We start from the raw sequence: 17,497 nt of genomic DNA on the forward strand, positions 1-17,497 counted from the left end.
ATCTTTCATTACTACTGGTAGTGCTTCAGAGAATAACTTTGTAAATACATCATTATATACATGTATAGATGTGTGACTATGTCTATAGGACAATAAAATTGCTGGGTCAAAACTATACATTTATAGTTTTGATAGATATTGCCAAATTGTCCTCCATTCTTTTTTTTTTAAGTCCTGGCTTCTTGATACCGTAAAGCTTCTACGTCTTAGTTTTTATTCCCAAAGAAAGTGAAATTGGTAGGCGTAAGAAGGATGCATATAGAATCAAAGCTTCTCTGATTTTTATGAAAATGTGGGCCAGGTGTGGTGGCTCACACCTATAATCCTAGTACTTTGAGAGATCAAGGCAGGAGGATTGCTTAAGGCCAGGAATTGGAGACCAGTCTTGGCAACATAATGAGACCCCATCTCTCAAAAAATAAAAATAAAAAAGTTAGCTGAGTTTGATGGCCCACACCTGTAGTCCTGGCTCATATGGAGGCTGAGGCAGGAAAGTTGCTTGAGCCCAGTAGTTCAAGGCTGCAGGCCAACTCCACAGAATAGTCCTTGTTGACTATGTGGCTTGGACATTTACATTTCTTAGGTTGCCTGTATCTAACCTAGCATTTCTGACCATTTTATGTTTGCAAAACAGTTAGATGTGTTTCTGCCATAGAACAGGTGACTTCTGGTTCTGACTTACGTATTAGTCTCTTTTCTTTTTCCTCCCTTCTCATTCTTTTTTCTAACTTAAAATCAACCCCAGGGGCCTCAGAGAGCAATTCATGCTTAGGCCATGACACATGCTTAAGATCTGTTTTTGTCACTTAATGTTGTTTCCATATTGCAGGCTAGGAACTCTGAAGCCAGGGATAGCTCAGCACCATCATTTTCTTTTCTAGGTTCTAGCAAGAGGAGAAGAAAGGAGGAAACCACAGGGAAAAATGTTAAGAAGACACAGCATGAATTAGATCACAATGGTCTCGTTCCCTTACCCGTCAAAGTCTGCTTCACGTGTAACAGGTATTTTCTTTCATACTAAGGGGCTCTTTCTCATTATTTAGCAGATGATACTTTTTCTCTCATCACCTCTTCCAGACCATGTATGTTAAATGTGAACAGCCCATATTCTGATAGTATGAGTACATGGAGACTAACTAATGGACTGACGAGAGCCTTGAATGTGTATGTGTTAACAAATTTTCTGAAGAATCACAGTACAGGAGTACTGTGAACTGTGTTGAGGCCGAGCACGGTGGCTTATGCCTGTAATCGCAGCAATCTGGGAGGCCTAGGCGGTCAGATTGTTTGAACCTGGGAGCTTGAGACCAACCTGGGCAACACAGTGAAACCTTGTCTCTACAAAAAAAAAATTTTTTAATGAACCAGGTATGGTGATACGCACCTGTAGTCCCAGCTACTCCAGAGGCTTAAGCAGATTAGCCCTGGAGGCTAAACTGTGATCACGCCACTGCACTCCAGCCTGGTCAACAGAGCAAGACCCTGTATTTTAAAACAAAAACAAGGGGCCGGGCGCTGTGGCACATGCCTGTAATCCCAACACTTTGGGAGGCCGAGGCAGGCTGATCACAAGGTCAGGATATCGAGACCATCCTGGCTAACATGGTGAAACCCCGTCTCAACTAAAAATTCAAACAAACAAACAAAAAAATTAGCCGGGCGTGGTGGCAGGCATCTGTAATCCCAGCTACTCTGAAGGCTGAGGCAGGAGAATGGCATGAACCTGGGAGGCGGAGCTTGTAGTGAGTCAAGATCGCGCCACTGCACTCCAGCCTGGGCGACAGAGCAAGACTCCGTCTCAAAAAAATAAATAAAAATAAATAAAAACAATGGCCCGGTGTGGTGGCTCACGCCTGTAATCCCAACACTTTGGGAGGCCGAGGCGGGCAGATCATGAGGTCAGGAGATCAAGACCATCCTGGTCAACATGGTGAAACTCCATCTCTACTAAAAATACAAAAATTAGCTGGGTGTGGTGGCACGCACCTGTAGTCCCAGCTACTCAGGAGGCTGAGGCAGGAGAATCACTTGAACCCAGGAGGCGGAGGTTGCAGTGAGCTGAGGTCACGCCACTGCACTCTAGCCTGGTGACGGACCAAGACTCCATCTCAAAAAAACTGTGTTTACACACTAGAACAAGAGGAGTTGGACTTAAACATTAACTCGAATCACTAAAGATAAGTTTAAAAGTAATATAAGAATCTATGATAGTGTGTATTGGACTGGATGACTTCCAAAAGCCCCTAGGGCTGCCCCAGTTATAGTCTCTGGGACACTGGTTTCCTTCAAATAGGATCTCTTTGACAGAAACCAGCTGCTTCAGTTACTGAAGCTGGACTTGTTGGCTTGGGTGTGTTAGAAGGACTGTATTATGGTCAGAGCAGGGTAGCAAGAGAAAGTAACTATCAAAAAGAAATGTTTCACAGCAAAAGGTATAGGGAAAGGGAACTAGATAGTAGAGTGGCAGAACTCTGAGCCAGGACAAACTGTGGCTCCAGTGCATCTTGGGGACCCCAGGAGTATTGTAGTTACAAATCGTAGTTGTCATTTGCTTAGTCCTCTTTTGAACCCTGCTTACATGAATACATTACAAAATCATCTTTCCAGCACACCTCTAATTGTCAGTTCTGCTGAGTGCTTCATGCAGAAGAGAAATATTTTCTTGCTATAGTTAAGACTCCAGAAAGGTTGCTAGTGATTTTTTTAATGAAGTAGGCTCTCTCTTTTAAGAAGTAGGAAGATCAGAGCAGAGTTCACTGTTTTCCCCTAGTGAGTACTGAGCATTGATCATCCCTGCTCTGCCACTTTAGCTGTACTCCAAATAAACATTCACTTTCCCACAAGACATGTTCTTCTTAGAAGAGAGAATAATGGAGAACCTAATGGGAGCCCCCAAATCCATCCATCTTTTTTTTTTTTTTTTTGAGATAGAGTCTCTCTCTGTCACCCAGGCTGGAGTGCAGTGGCGCCATCTTGGCTCACTGCAACCTCCAGCCTCCTGGGTTCAAGCGATTCTTCTGCCTCAGCCTCCCGAGTAGCTGGGATTACAGGTGCCCACCACCACGCCCAGCTAATTTTTTGTATTTTTAGTAGAGACAGGGTTTCACCATGTTGGTCAGGCTAGTCTCAGTCTCCTGACCTCAGGTAATCCGCCCACCTCGGCCTCCCAAAGTGCAGGGATTACAGGCGTGAGCCATCGCACCAGCCCCATCCATCTTTCTAATCATAAATGTAACTGAATCACTGGAGGAAGATAGGGGAGAATGTTAGGATCAAGGAGGGGAGGCTGTTCCACAGGTCAAAGTTAGTTTGAATTTTCCTTTTCTTGCCACAGAAATGGCCAACATCTCTTTTTTGCAGGAGTTGCCGTGTGGCTCCTCTCATCCAGTGTGACTATTGCCCTCTCCTGTTTCACATGGATTGCCTCGAGCCGCCGCTCACTGCCATGCCCCTGGGCAGATGGATGTGTCCGAATCACATCGAACATGTGGTGGTAAGCACAGCAGTGTCCATTCAGTCCTCAATGGGCATAGCTGGAGCGTGGACTGATTAGCAGAAAGCATATTAAGGTCAGCTTGGTGCCAAGTTCACCACATTGTCATAGGTACTGGTTTCTGCAGGTCACCCTACTCAATTCTGATCATTTTGACATATTTCAGCTATGCTTTTTCTCACAATGTTTTGTTTCAGCTGCCCATACAGACTTAACTCACTAGTGCTTGGTTGTTTGTAAGTGACTTATAGGGAATTAAGCAGTTGATGTTACAGCCCTAAAAGGGGAGTATATTAGATCCAACCTTAAGGAAATAAATCGTTGGCTGTCTGGGGTACATGTGTCCCAGGCACCAAATGAAGTTTAGTAAATAAGCTGTTGAATGAATAATAGTGTGAAGGTCCTATTGCTTTCTCTTCCAAGAGTCTTGGGTTTATTTTCCAGACTGAGGCTAGAAAAGAGCTGTCACTTGCTATCTCCAAAAGAAGTTTAGGACATCTCTTTATAGGCAGTTAGAACAGTCACTCACAAGATTGAATGGGAGAGGATTTGAGGAGGAGGAGCTCCCTCATAAGAGCAGCCTTCCAAATTAAAAAGGCTACTGCTTAAGACATTGTCTGTCAAATGATGATAAACATGGAATGACCGTTGGCCTTCATGGCAGTGTGCTGCTGACCTTGCACTGAGAGGAACCTCGGTTAAAGACTTGCACACATGGAAGAGAAGAGTTACTTTGTGTTCTTTTGACTCATGCCAGTCAAAGATTTTTCTAGGAGGAAAATCTAGTCTTGTTTTGCTTCCTTGTTTCTCTCCTAGTCTTGTTTTGCTTCCTGATGAACCAGAAAAAAAATGACCATAAGCAGTTTACCCAAATGTGAAACTTAAAGAGCAGCTTTCTAGCAGTTGAGAAATTCTTAGTGGGTTAAATTTTTGTTAGCCACTTAAAGGTTTTTCCTGATTTATGAATTAGGCAGCTGCCACAGCAGGTCCTTTCTTTTGAATTAAAATGTAGGAGCCCAGATGTAGAATAGGAAAAGTGGCATAATTTCTGTATGCCTTCATATATTATTGCAGAAACTCTTCTTTCTTTTCTCCTTTTGGCCTCTAAGAGCAATCCAAGGTTTTCCCTTCCAGTAGAGGAAGACTGATATCAAGATGGGTTAACTTATGCTCCTTGGTACCACGGAGTAGGAATAGAGCAGAGCACACGGATTTCTGGTTCTGACCCAGTTGTCAGCCAAGCTCCTATGTAGGACACAGTCCTGCTTTTCCTATTAGAGAGAGGCCCTTCCTGGGAAGGGAGTGTGGGTCTCTTAAGGGTCAAAGCATACGTCTTCTCTGAAACCTGTGCTGCTATTAGAGGGCCCTGACAGAGGCTTCTCTGAGTTGGAACAGAAGACTGTCAGAGGCTGAATTTGGAAGGGCACGTCTTGGCTAATTTCTCCTGCCTTCCTTAAGGCTCTCTAGGGAACAGGAACATATTGACTCTCTTCCACTGGACTGGGCAGGGCTGAGTAGGAAGTCTCATCCATGTTCCCTTGCTCTCTGACAAAGAGTGCCGACATCCTGGTCCCTAATTGAGGGAACCTATGTGGCTGAGGGCTTCTAGTTTTTAAACACAGGGAATGGGGTTAACTGGGACAGGAGGTGCCTTTTGAGGCTCACCACAAGGTTGTGTCTGCTTTGTCCCTAGCTGAACCAGAAGAATATGACACTGAGCAATCGGTGCCAGGTGTTTGATCGTTTCCAGGACACCGTTTCGCAGCATGTCGTCAAAGTGGACTTCCTGAACCGAATCCACAAGAAGCACCCCCCTAACCGGCGTGTGCTCCAGTCGGTCAAAAGAAGAAGCTTGAAGGTGAGTCACAATCAGGTGCAGGCAAGATGGTAGTCTGCCTGCCATCATGGGTTAGACAGAGGATCACTGTCCCAATTTTACAGGCAGGGAAACTGAAGCCCCAGAAATAGGTTTGTGGTGTCTCGTGAGTAATGAGTGTGACCTTCATTTTAATACTTGGGGATGATGGTCAGGATTATGAGGGCCGAACCTCAAGTTAGCCTTCGAAGTCTACCAGTCTCTAGTTTTCCAAAGGATAAGCACTCTTCAGCCCATCCCACCAAACCCAAATGTGCTCTGTTGTTACTGCCACCCTCACCTAACGCTCATTCTATCTGTTCCTGTTAGATGGCCTCTGTCCAAGAGGCAAAGTAAAGGTGGGGGTGATTAAGCAGAAAGAGCCATGTGGAAGGTGAAGAGCTAATCCCAGCTCAGGAACTTAAGTGGAAAATATCTAAAGGAAACTTGAATCTATTTTTCCAGGCTGCTGTTAATATATCACCAATGCTCCAAATTGTGGCATAGCTGTAATAATGCCTAATATTTATATGCTCTTGACATTGGCCAAAGTGTGTTTACAGAGATTGACAGAAAAATTTCCCTCCTTGAAAAGCATTTGGTGGTAGTGAGGATGTTTTTAAACCATTCAATCCCCTCATTCAGTTAACCTAGAGGGTCCAACACTATATACCCATATATAAACTTGTTTTTCTCTTTTGAAATGATCCCACAGTCTCATGTGCTAACAGAAACCAGCACTTCTCAAGTATGGCCACTTGGTGGCAGCCACATTTTAAAATCAATCACACTGGCCAGGTGCGGTGGCTCACGCCTGTAATCCTAGCACTTTGGGAGACCAAGGCAGGTGGATTACCTGAGGTCAGGAGTTTGAGACCAGCCTGACCAATGTGGTGAAACCCCATCTCTGCTAAAAATATAAAACATTAGCCTGGCATTGTGGCAGGCACCTGTAATACCAGCTACTCGGGAGGCTGAGGCAGGAGAATCATTAGAACCTGGGAGGTGGAGGTTGCAGTGAGCCGAGATCGCGCCATTGCACTCCAGCCTGGACAACAAGAGTGAAACTCTGTCTCAAAAAAAAAAAAAAAAAGGTCAGTCACACCACTGCCATCACCTTCAGTGGGTATCAGCACTAGCAAGATGCTAACTGTTGAAAATTGTATAACAAACTTAACTGGGAAAATATTTATACATCAGTGGAGACACAGGTTTTCCAAAACTAGATTCAAATATTTTGGGGATGGATGATATTAAAGGTAGTATGCCTCATCTCAGTGAAACAGATCTAAAAGTAATCCAGACTGTGTAATTCACTGTGTAGATTTGTCAGAGAGCATGGCTGCTGAAGTGAACGGGCCAGGAGACCTTGATAAAAATCCCGTTGTTGTATGGTGCCCCTCCCACCTTTTAAGTGTTTCTCTAGTGAGGAAACTCAAAGGGCATGAGTTACCTGCAAAGCATTTTGTACTTGGACAGTTTGAGAGTGAAATGAGGACCATAGCACCATAGAACATTGGTGAAGAACCCCAGCTCTCTCCTGGAACATTAGCCTTTACACTTGATTCTAGCAATTCAGGAAAAATCTGCTGAGAACTTTGTATCTTCGTTGCAAATTTCTCTTCCACTTAGCCCTTCACTCTTCCCCAGGGGTAGCCTTAGACTAGTCCACTGTTTATTCCTCCTCCTCTCATTCCTGGGTGATCTCAGAAAGCCCATGGCACCAGCTAAGGCCATCACCAGCCCATGGTGATGACTCTCAACTCCATATTCCATGCCTTTCTCCTTATATCCAGACTCATATCTGCCTGCCCATCCCACAGATATCTCAGGATGAACCTCCCTAAGACCAGAAGTCTTCTGCCTCTCCACATCTGCTCTTCCTCCTGTATCTCCTATTGCAGTAAATAACAATGATCACTACTCAGTCCCTCAAACTAAAATTCTGGGAACCATTTTCAGTTCTTCCCTTGTCTACCATAAGGATTTTGTCACCAAATCTGTTGGTTCTCTGGATGTTTTCCAAATCCACAAAGTGCTATCACATCTCTATGCCTTACATGCTTCTCCCCCTCCCTTATTTTTCCTTTATCTGCCTGGAAGATCCTTCTCAACTTCCAAGTGTCAACCCAAATACTGACTTCCTATAAAATCATCCCTAATCCCAAATTCCTGTCCCCCAAACTAAAATAAGCACTCTTTATGTTTTTAATAGCACCTTAGACATGCTTCTCTTCTAGAACCCATTACCTTGTGTTGTAATATTTCTGTGTTTATCTCCCCACTAGACTGTGAGCTCCTTGAGGGCAAGTCTTAACTTTTATTCATCTCTGGATCTCTAGAACTTGGAACAGTGCCCAGACACAGGAGGTGCTCAATAAATGTTGGTTGAATGTATGAATGACTCTTTGCTTGTGTGGCTCTTTCATTCTTACATGGTGTGATTCAGAGTGTGTCTTCTGTTTTTGTTGCACAAAGATGTCTTTAGTTGTTTCATGAGTCATGAATGAATGGATGAAGGAAACTGACATTGATGGAGTGCTTATCATGAGCCAGGCCTCATGTCAAGCATTTTTTTTTTTTTTTTTTTTTTTTTTTTTTTTTTGAGACGGAGTCTCGCTCTTTCACCCAGGCCGGACTGCAGTGGCCCTATCTTGGTTCACTGCAAGCTCCGCCTCCCGGGTTCACGCCATTCTCCTGCCTCAGCCTCCCGAGTAGCTGGGACTACCGGCGCCCACCACCACGCCCGGCTAATTTTTCATATTTGTAGTAGAGATGGGGTTTCACCATGTTAGCCAGGATGGTCTCGATCTCCTGACCTCATGATCCTCCCGCCTCGGCCTCCCAAAGTGCTGGGATTACAGGCGTGAGCCACCGCGCCTGGCCTAAGCATTTTTATCTCTCAGTGACTGCTCACCAACTCCCAAACTTGACACTGAGCAATAAGAACCCAGAGTACCACTCTGAAGCCCTGTCCAGTGCCAGTCTTACACCTTTCAGCTAAAGCAGAAGACAGAACTCAGTGGTTTCTGTGTTCTGCAGGCCTTAGACCTTGATGAAGGAAAGTGGAGGCCCCACCTGCTATTGCCATTTCTGAGCCTCCTTTTCCTCAGCGGACCCCAGAGTGGATGGTCCCTTGAGCACCAGCACCACAGACAGAACAGCATACCAGGGCAGAATCAACTAGACATGTTGGAACTATCTCCCTCTCCTTCCTCCTTCTATCTATCCTGAACAGGTTCCTGATGCTATAAAATCTCAGTACCAGTTTCCACCCCCTCTCATTGCACCCGCGGCCATTCGGGACGGGGAGCTGATCTGCAATGGGATCCCTGAGGAATCACAGATGCACCTTTTGAACTCTGAGCACTTAGCCACCCAAGCAGAGCAGCAAGAGGTGAGTGAAGGCGGGGCGGGGATTCCAAATCCAACCTTCCTTCTGTGTCACCACAGCTGTTATCAGAAGTAGCCTCAGTGTCATTCTCATTCCAGTCCCCACCCACCCTCATCCTAACCCCTCAAGAGTTGAGTATTCCAGGGGGAACTTCTGGCTCAAATCCCAAAGGCAAGTAAGAGATCTACAAAGGCAACTGGTCTGCTTCTCTCCATCGTTACCCCAGTGCACTGTGAGATGGGCAAATCTATACTGTAGAAAGAGATGAGTAGACCCATAGAGAGGTTAGGTGATAGTGCTGGACATACCACAGGTGCTCGGGGTAATTGCTGAATATTGGTCACAAGTAAGCCTTAAAGGCAGAGTCAAAATGCAGATCCCAAGCTCTGTTGGCCAGAGGGAGTGTTGGCCTGCTGAGGGTACCTATAAGTCTTGCTTGGGAATGGAAATGGAATTCTATCAGGAGTCAAGCACACCCTTTGTGAGCATTCATGATGGGACCTCGGAAACTGCTTGTCAGCTCTGCTGCAGCCCTGGCCACTGTGGCAGGAAGGACCAGCGCCTCTCAGGCTTCTCACCCCCCTCTCCTCTCCTTCCATTGCAGTGGCTCTGTAGTGTTGTTGCGCTCCAGTGCAGCATATTGAAACATTTATCTGCTAAGCAGATGCCTTCGCATTGGGACTCTGAACAGACAGAGAAGGCTGATATTAAGCCTGTTATTGTGACTGACAGCTCAGTCACCACCTCCCTGCAAACAGCTGACAAGACACCTACACCTTCCCACTACCCCTTGTCCTGCCCCTCAGGGATTAGCACCCAGAATTCCCTGAGCTGCTCTCCACCCCACCAGTCCCCAGCCCTAGAGGACATCGGCTGCAGTTCTTGTGCGGAAAAATCCAAGAAAACCCCTTGTGGGACTGCCAATGGGCCAGTGAACACAGAGGTGAAAGCTAATGGCCCACACCTCTACAGCAGCCCTACTGATTCCACGGACCCCCGGCGACTTCCAGGCGCTAACACCCCACTACCAGGCCTCTCACACCGGCAAGGCTGGCCCCGGCCCCTCACGCCACCAGCGGCTGGGGGCCTTCAGAACCACACCGTCGGCATCATTGTGAAGACAGAGAATGCCACTGGCCCCAGCTCTTGCCCCCAGAGGAGTTTGGTTCCTGTCCCAAGCCTGCCCCCTTCCATTCCCAGCTCTTGTGCCAGCATCGAGAACACCAGCACTTTGCAAAGAAAGACTGTCCAATCACAGATAGGACCTCCGTTGACAGATTCAAGGCCACTGGGCTCACCCCCAAACGCCACCCGGGTGCTCACTCCCCCGCAAGCAGCAGGAGATGGTATCTTGGCCACAGCAGCCAACCAACGATTCAGCTCACCAGCGCCATCGTCAGGTGAGTGCTGCTCAGCCTTGGGTTGATTTGGAATAATTTTATGCTCTTTCTGGCAAATAAGACAAGATTCTAAAAGCACTTATATCCCTGTGAATACTTCAGAGGACTTTGGCCTTTGTATTGTTTGTCTTACTCTCATTTCCGTAATAGAAGAGGAAGCACATGTTAACTTGTCCCGTTTATAAATGGGACTGTTTAGGCTCTGAAAGCTTCAGTGATTTCCTTAAAATGACCTACTGAGTCAGTGGCAGGATTGGAACCACAGCCCAAGTCTCCTGACTTCATCCCATACCTTCCAGGCCCAGGCCTCTGCCTGTTTTGTTCTGTCACCTTAAAAGAAGGCAGGGTGCTCTCTGGAATTACTATGATCAGCCTGAGGTTCTGCGTGATGGCCTCAGTATTGTCAGATCCACACAAAAGAATGGATTCATGCCTGATGCATATTCTCAGAAAGAGTTAATCTGATGAACTTCCATGTCAGGAAGCAGGGCTAGACAGCAGCACTGTCTTTCAGAGGAGCTATAGAATGGGATGCCCACAGGGATTGTTCTAGCCCAGAAGCGTGCCCTCAGGCCACATGCCAAAGGGCGGTCCTTTAGGTCTGTACTTGGCCTACTGTGGACCTGCTCTCTCAGCTGTCCCCAGACAGCACTCAGGACCTTGAGGTTGCTGACCCCAGCATCTGAACCAGGTTTCAGATGCTGCCGGAACCCCCTGTGGTCTCTCCCGTCTGAACTGAAGCCGGCCTCCTAGTCAGCTGGGAGTCTCGGTAACCAGATGATTGTGATTTCTCTGCATGGGAGCCCCTGGTCCCAGGATGGCCCTGCTCCCAGGCTGTTTTGCTATCTCTGTTTATCGCTTAAAACCAGCGTGGGTAGATTCTCCATGCCGTGAGTCATATTTCAGTAGGCAAGAATTATAAGGGCAGGCACTACTTATTTTAAAGTAGAGGCAGCAGGGAGGTGGTCATGGCCCAAAGAATGAAGCTGCCCCACCACTTTCCCCAGAGCAGTGGATTTCAATGGTTCTCAGTGCTCTGGAGACTCCTGCGTGCCTGGGTGCTTTGTCGTTCCATCTGCCCTTCCTCACCACACGTTTTTAGCTCTAGGAGTTCCAGAGCCTATGGGTTGAGAATCAAGAAGGGAACATCACCTTGGGTCCGAAATCCAGACCTGTCTCAGCAGTGGGGGATTGGACGGTGGGTTTCCCTCAGGCGACGTAAGTAACAGTCTTCCTGCTCCGTCCCCAGATGGCAAGGTCAGCCCCGGCACGTTATCCATAGGAAGCGCTTTAACCGTACCCTCTTTCCCAGCCAACTCTACTGCCATGGTGGACCTCACCAACTCACTTCGAGCATTTATGGATGTCAATGGAGGTGAGTGAATGAGCTGCTGCTGTTCCACCGTTTGCTATGTTGAAGGTGCTATTCCTATACAGCATTCAGCTCATTTCAGAAAGGGAGGGAAGGGACACCTGATCCCAGAGGCCTAGGGGGAGATGGGAATGAGGAGTATCCTTTTGGATAGGGGGGGCGGGGTGAAAAAGAAAGCTCCTTCTGTAGCTCTGCCTTCTACATGTGCATATACACATAATCAAAGATGAAGGGAGGACAGAGCCAAGCTGAACCAGTGAGACGAGAACAAAATCACTTTAGGCAGATCACCTGGATTTGCAGAATAAAACTAAGATCCTCACTCCCAAAGGAGGGACCTCATCTGTGGGAAACCCCCAAAGTCCAGGAGAACAGGGACAGATCTTGATCTCTGTGAACACAAGGTGGGTAGAAAGTTCAAGTCTCAATATCAGACATCCAGGCCCTCCCCCACAGACAGGCAAGTGGTTTATTCCACTCTGCCTTTCTGGGGGCACTTTAATTAAAATCAGTCCACCCAACTACAGGAGGCAGCTGCACAGGCTGCATTGGGGCCCATCTCACTGCAAATGGCAAGTGAGATGCCCAGCTGCAGATCCTTGTACGCTCTGCACTCAATGCTGTTTGAGTAAAAATCACTTGCCTGGATTTTAGAAATGCCAAACTATTTGCTCTGTGACCCTGATTTGCTTCCACATTCCACTTCCCATCTCAGCTGCTTTTTAATCTTTCTCTTTGGCTAATAGAAATCGAGATAAATATGCTGGACGAGAAGCTGATCAAGTTTCTGGCCTTGCAGAGAATACATCAGCTTTTCCCCTCCCGGGTCCAACCTTCACCGGGCAGTGTCGGGACACATCAGCTGGCTTCTGGAGGGCACCACATAGAAGGTGCGCATGTACACACCTGTCACCAAATCATCAGATCTCCCCTCTACGTGTGCGAATGGTCACCTTGCCTCCATGGAGAATCTGAGCTTCCAGTATCTCAAACCTCCTTGTGTGCTTTTCATGGGCTTAATAAAGCACCATGGTTTTTTTCTGAAGAGAGCAGGAACAAGATGGCAACCACAGCTTTCTGATCAGACTTGGGGAAGTCTGCTGTAACTTTCTTTCATATATAAGTCCACTTCGAGACACAGCAAAGCAGCTACCAGTACCTTTGGGTATATGTAGTGTACTTTCTGCTTACTTGCTTTCAAATATTTGAATTAGAAGGGCTTCCCGACTGAGTGCAGTGGCTCACACCTGTAATCCCAGCACTTTGGGAGGCTGAGGCGGGAGGATCACTTGAGCCCAGGAGTTGGAGACCAGCCTGGGCAACACAGTGAGACCCTATCTCTACAAATAATTTTAAACTTACCCAGGCATGGTGGCATACAGCTGTAATCCCAGCTGCTTGGAAGGCTAAGATGGGAGGATCGCTTGAGTCTGGGAGGTCAAGGCTGCAGTGAGCTATGATTGTGCCACTGCACTCCAGCCTGGGTGACAGAGTGAGACCCTGTCTCCAAATAAATAAGTAAATAAATAAATAAAATTTTAAAAAGAATGGCTTCCCAAGAGGGAACTTTTCAAGTTCAAGTTGAGAAATAGAATAACACTAGGCCAACCTTCTGGAAATTTTCCCCAAGTGGTTAACTCTGTTTCAGATATGTCTGAGCATTGGCCATTAAGTGCCTTGCTGCTTCAAAGTGTGGTTCCCAGACCAGCAGCATCAGCAGCCCCTGAGAGCTTGTTAGAAATGCAGAGCTCAATGCATTGGTTTTTTGCCTATTTTTAAAGAAAACAGCAAAAGAAATGCAGAGCTAAGGCCCCTCCTCAGACCTATTGAATCAGAATCTGCATTTCAACAAGATCTGTAGGCGATTCTTATGCACATTAAAGTTTGAGAAACACTGGTCCATGCCGTCTGTTTTTCCATATTCTCCCTATAGTACCAGCTGGAATATCCCGGATTAGCCAGCCAGGAGCCCAGGAACTTACACAGTACTGTCATCTCTGACTTCTCTGACCATCTTCAAAGATGGTCCTCTGTACCCTGTGTTGGAAATGCTGTGGGTGGGGAGAGAAAGCCTTACCCTGCCGCAGCTCAGTGTTGGATGTGAGTTTGGAAAGATGAGTCATCCAATGGGATTTTCTCCAGGCCATGAGCCAAAGGTCCAGATTTTGTTGGTTTATGTTTGGATCACAGGATCTGAGTTTCTGAATGATCCTATTCCTATGTTTGTCTTATAGTGCAAAGAAAGGAGGTACAGGCCCGAGCTGTGTTCTACCCCCTCTTAGGGTTGGGAGGAGCTGTGAACATGTGCTATCGAACCCTCTACATCGGGACAGGTGAGCCAGCCAGGAAGCTGGGAGAGACACTGAATCTGTTCAGCCCTAAAGACTGACACTCTTACCCACAGAAGTTAAAAAGGGGTGAGGGAAGCCCTTTCCAGAGTTGACTGCTTTAAATCAGTGGATAGCTAGACAAGAGAAACTAAGAATAGAGACAATCAGCCAGTCACGGTGGCTCACGCCTATAATCCCAACACTTTGGGAGGACAAGGCAGGAGGAACACTTGAGCCCAGGACTTCGAGACCAGCCTGGGCAACATGGTGAAACCCTATCTCTACCAAAAACAAATATAAAAAATTAGCTGGGCTAACATGCCTATAGTCCCAGCTACTTGGGAGGCTGAGGTGGGAAGATCACCTGAGCCTGGGAGGTCCAGGCAGTGATCCTTTTCGTGCCTCTGCACTCCAGCCCAGGCAACAGAGTGAGACTCTGTCTCAAAAATAAAAGAGACAATCAGTTCCTTGTCTTCCCTTGTTCAGGCCCTTTTGCTTTGTCTTTGCCCAGTGTTGCAACAGCAGAGATGAAAGTCAGCTCTGACTACTGCCCAGGGAGGCACTTTAAACACTGCAGGGAAGAACCTAAGGAGAAGGCAGATGCTTTGTCCCTGGTGGTCTTTGAAAGAGTGATAGACTCACACATACTCAATCTTCAGTTAGCCCTGTATCTGTTTTTTGTTTTGTTTTGTTTTCCCTAAAAGTCCTAGAGACCGATAGCTCTATATCTGGTACAGAAGGACAGACAGATTAGCCCTTACCCTAGAAACTTCCCTTTCTTTAAGGTGATAAGATTTTCTAGGCTCTGCACCCCGATGTTGTATTTTCATAGAAATATCCCATCCTCTTCAGTAGCTCACTCTTCCCTTCTGGGTAGCAGCCACATGTTCTAAAGCAGATCTGCTGGCAGGGACAGCTGTTCTTTATCAGGAGCTTGGAAAAGACAACAGTTTTTGTTCAAAAATAAAAGGGGAGGGCCCTGAGCTACTCACCCTTGAAGTCTCTGCTAGTGCCAACCCAGAAGCTAACTCCCTCCCTGTCTTACCTCCCCGACACATGCACCTTACAATCTGTTCTCTGCCTTCCTTTTCCTCTACTCCTGCCACCTTGCAGGAGCTGACATGGATGTGTGCCTTACAAACTATGGTCACTGTAACTACGTGTCCGGGAAACATGCCTGCATATTCTACGATGAGGTGAGGGCCGGAGATGCGGTGGGAGGGAGCTTTCCCAACCTGAGGCCTCTCCCAGGCAGTAGGTTTTTGTTCAGTGCCCTGAGGGGAGGGAAGAGGGATTGGGGGTCCTCTCCTTTTCTTCCCTCCCAGTCATTCCTGGAGGAGGAGAGTCTTGATGTGAAACGGCATCCTACCTGGGAAGCTACCTGCTTCCCAGGAGCAGGGCTACCATTTTTCCTGAGGTTAGTCACAGGCACAACAGAGGGAGCCTACCCTAAAGCAAGGGAGGGGACCAGCGTAGAAGGAAGCCAAGCCTTGTGGGTGTGTCCCTGTGAATTTCATTATCATCATGGGCCAGTGAGTATCATACCAAGAGGAGCGGTGCTGAGAGGGCAGAGTGAAGGAGTGGGAGAGTAGGGAGTGTGGGACACCAGAAGGAAGGCTTCCCTGAGGAGGCGTCTCCAGCCCCCTTCTGAAAGGACAGGGGCCATGACTGGGGAGGCAAGTAAGGACTCTCTAGGTAGAGTAGCACGGCCTTCTCCATATGTCCTCTCTCCCCTTAGCCCCAGGCCCCACACAGCAGACCACACATCTTATCTCCCCTCCTCCTCCTCAGAATACCAAACATTATGAGCTGTTAAACTACAGTGAGCATGGGACAACGGTGGACAATGTGCTGTATTCATGTGACTTCTCGGAGAAGACCCCGCCAACCCCCCCAAGCAGTATTGTTGCCAAAGTGCAGAGTGTCATCAGTAAGTTGGAGCAGAGATCTGTGGCCACAAAGCTGAGGCCCCAGTCAGGGTGGTTCTGACTTGCTGCCCATGGTCTGTCTCTTGCCTTCCCAGTCCTATTGGCCAAGCTCTACTTCCTCGTGGGCCCAGGGCAGGCCACGGAGAAGCAAGTGCTGAGTACCCCCATGTGTGTACACACCTGTGGGGACTTCAGACTCCACCAACCCTTTCTGAGCATCCTTCATCCCTAGTCATGCAGCAGTTGGAATGGGGAGATGCAGGAGCCCAACCTTGGCAAACAGCCCACATGGGTTGGCTGCTCACTGTTCCTCTTCTGTGACCATCCCCCTTTTTCCCAGGGCGCCGCCGGCACCAGAAACAGGACGAAGAGCCAAGTGAGGAGGCAGCCATGATGAGTTCCCAGGCCCAGGGGCCGCAGCGGAGACCCTGCAATTGCAAAGCCAGCAGCTCGAGCTTGATTGGGGGCAGTGGGGCCGGCTGGGAGGGCACAGCCTTACTGCACCATGGCAGCTACATCAAGCTGGGCTGCCTACAGTTTGTCTTCAGCATCACTGAGTTTGCGACCAAACAGCCCAAAGGCGATGCCAGCCTGCTGCAGGATGGGGTCTTGGCCGAGAAGCTCTCTCTCAAGCCCCACCAGGGCCCTGTGCTGCGCTCCAACTCCGTTCCTTAGGACTGGCGGCTACCCCGCCACTGGCCTGTACACCCACCCAAGACTCCTGCAATGCAAAAATGTACACAAACCAAGCCCGGGTGTTTTCTATACTCTACCAGAAACCCTTCAACTACAATCTTTGCATGAAATGAAGAAAACCTTTTGACTGTTTTTTAAAAATCCTTTTTCTTTTCTCAAGTTCTAGGGGGCATTTGCACATATATTTGTACTCAACATTTCATGGGAAAGCGGCAGACCTGAGCTGAGGAACAGCGTGGGCAGGGAGGGAAAGACCCAGGGTCTGGACACTTCCTCCAACACAAAACCCTTCCCCACCCACCTCCTGCTCCCTCCCCCTCACCCGCCGTTGTAAAATAATCAGAAACTTGTTCTATTTTGTGGCAGTGACAATAGTTTTATATTAAAAGAAAAAATACAGTTTTCATACAGCAAAATCTATACAATATCATTGTTTTATTTAATATAAAGATCGCTACCCACCTTCCTTCCATGGTTCCCACCCTCCACGTTATTTTCCCTTTCTGCAGCGGTTGCACTACAGGTAGCTACTGTGTATTATGGACAAATGAGAAATGAATTCTTTTTCTGGCTGTCCATCTATTTTATTTCAAATAAGGAAAAGTGTATTTGGATTTTGTGTAAATACATCTAGTGATGACATTTTTTCAATGTTTTTAAAAACCGTGTACAGTACTACATGTAGTAGAGCGTTTTCTCAAATTGTCTATTGTAGCAAAAATGTTTTTGTCGTAAACCTGTTTTGTCTCCTTTTTTTGTTCTCTTGCCACTTCTCTCCTCTTCCTCCTGCCCCTGGTTCCCTCCTCTCCTCCCACCCCCACAACCAGTACCAATGTACATAGTAATTGTAATGTTTTAGACTTTACAGAAACTTTCCTGTATTCTGTATATAAAAAACAAAAATACTTCAAATTATGTTTTCTGACCGTCTGTCCTACCTGTCATCACCCTTAGAGGAGACCCTCCCCTAGATCTGGGTCTAGCAGGTGGGGGGCCTTTTGAACAGGTCTCATTCCCATAGGGAAGTTT

The 17,497-nt window shown here is 47.3% G+C and overlaps 1 protein-coding gene across 3 annotated transcripts in view; it reads left to right on the forward strand.

Annotated features, from left to right (window-relative positions):
• Positions 1-17,380, forward strand: part of PHF12 (PHD finger protein 12) — a 46,233-nt gene extending 28,853 nt beyond the window's left edge. For all 3 annotated transcript variants that reach the window (XM_003812698.7, XM_008965137.4, XM_055102091.2), the window contains 11 exons: positions 882-1,002; positions 3,361-3,493; positions 5,187-5,351; positions 8,587-8,745; positions 9,347-10,142; positions 11,392-11,517; positions 12,261-12,404; positions 13,749-13,847; positions 14,958-15,040; positions 15,636-15,774; positions 16,113-17,380. In XM_003812698.7, coding sequence (XP_003812746.1) covers positions 882-1,002; positions 3,361-3,493; positions 5,187-5,351; positions 8,587-8,745; positions 9,347-10,142; positions 11,392-11,517; positions 12,261-12,404; positions 13,749-13,847; positions 14,958-15,040; positions 15,636-15,774; positions 16,113-16,447 — 2,300 coding nt within the window. In that variant the 3' untranslated portion in view covers positions 16,448-17,380. The remainder of the gene's footprint in view (positions 1-881; positions 1,003-3,360; positions 3,494-5,186; positions 5,352-8,586; positions 8,746-9,346; positions 10,143-11,391; positions 11,518-12,260; positions 12,405-13,748; positions 13,848-14,957; positions 15,041-15,635; positions 15,775-16,112) is intronic.
• The last annotated feature ends 117 nt before the right edge of the window (positions 17,381-17,497 follow it).

The sequence above is a fragment of the Pan paniscus genome, chromosome 19, assembly GCF_029289425.2.
Source record: "Pan paniscus chromosome 19, NHGRI_mPanPan1-v2.0_pri, whole genome shotgun sequence".
Lineage (NCBI taxonomy): Eukaryota > Metazoa > Chordata > Mammalia > Primates > Hominidae > Pan > Pan paniscus.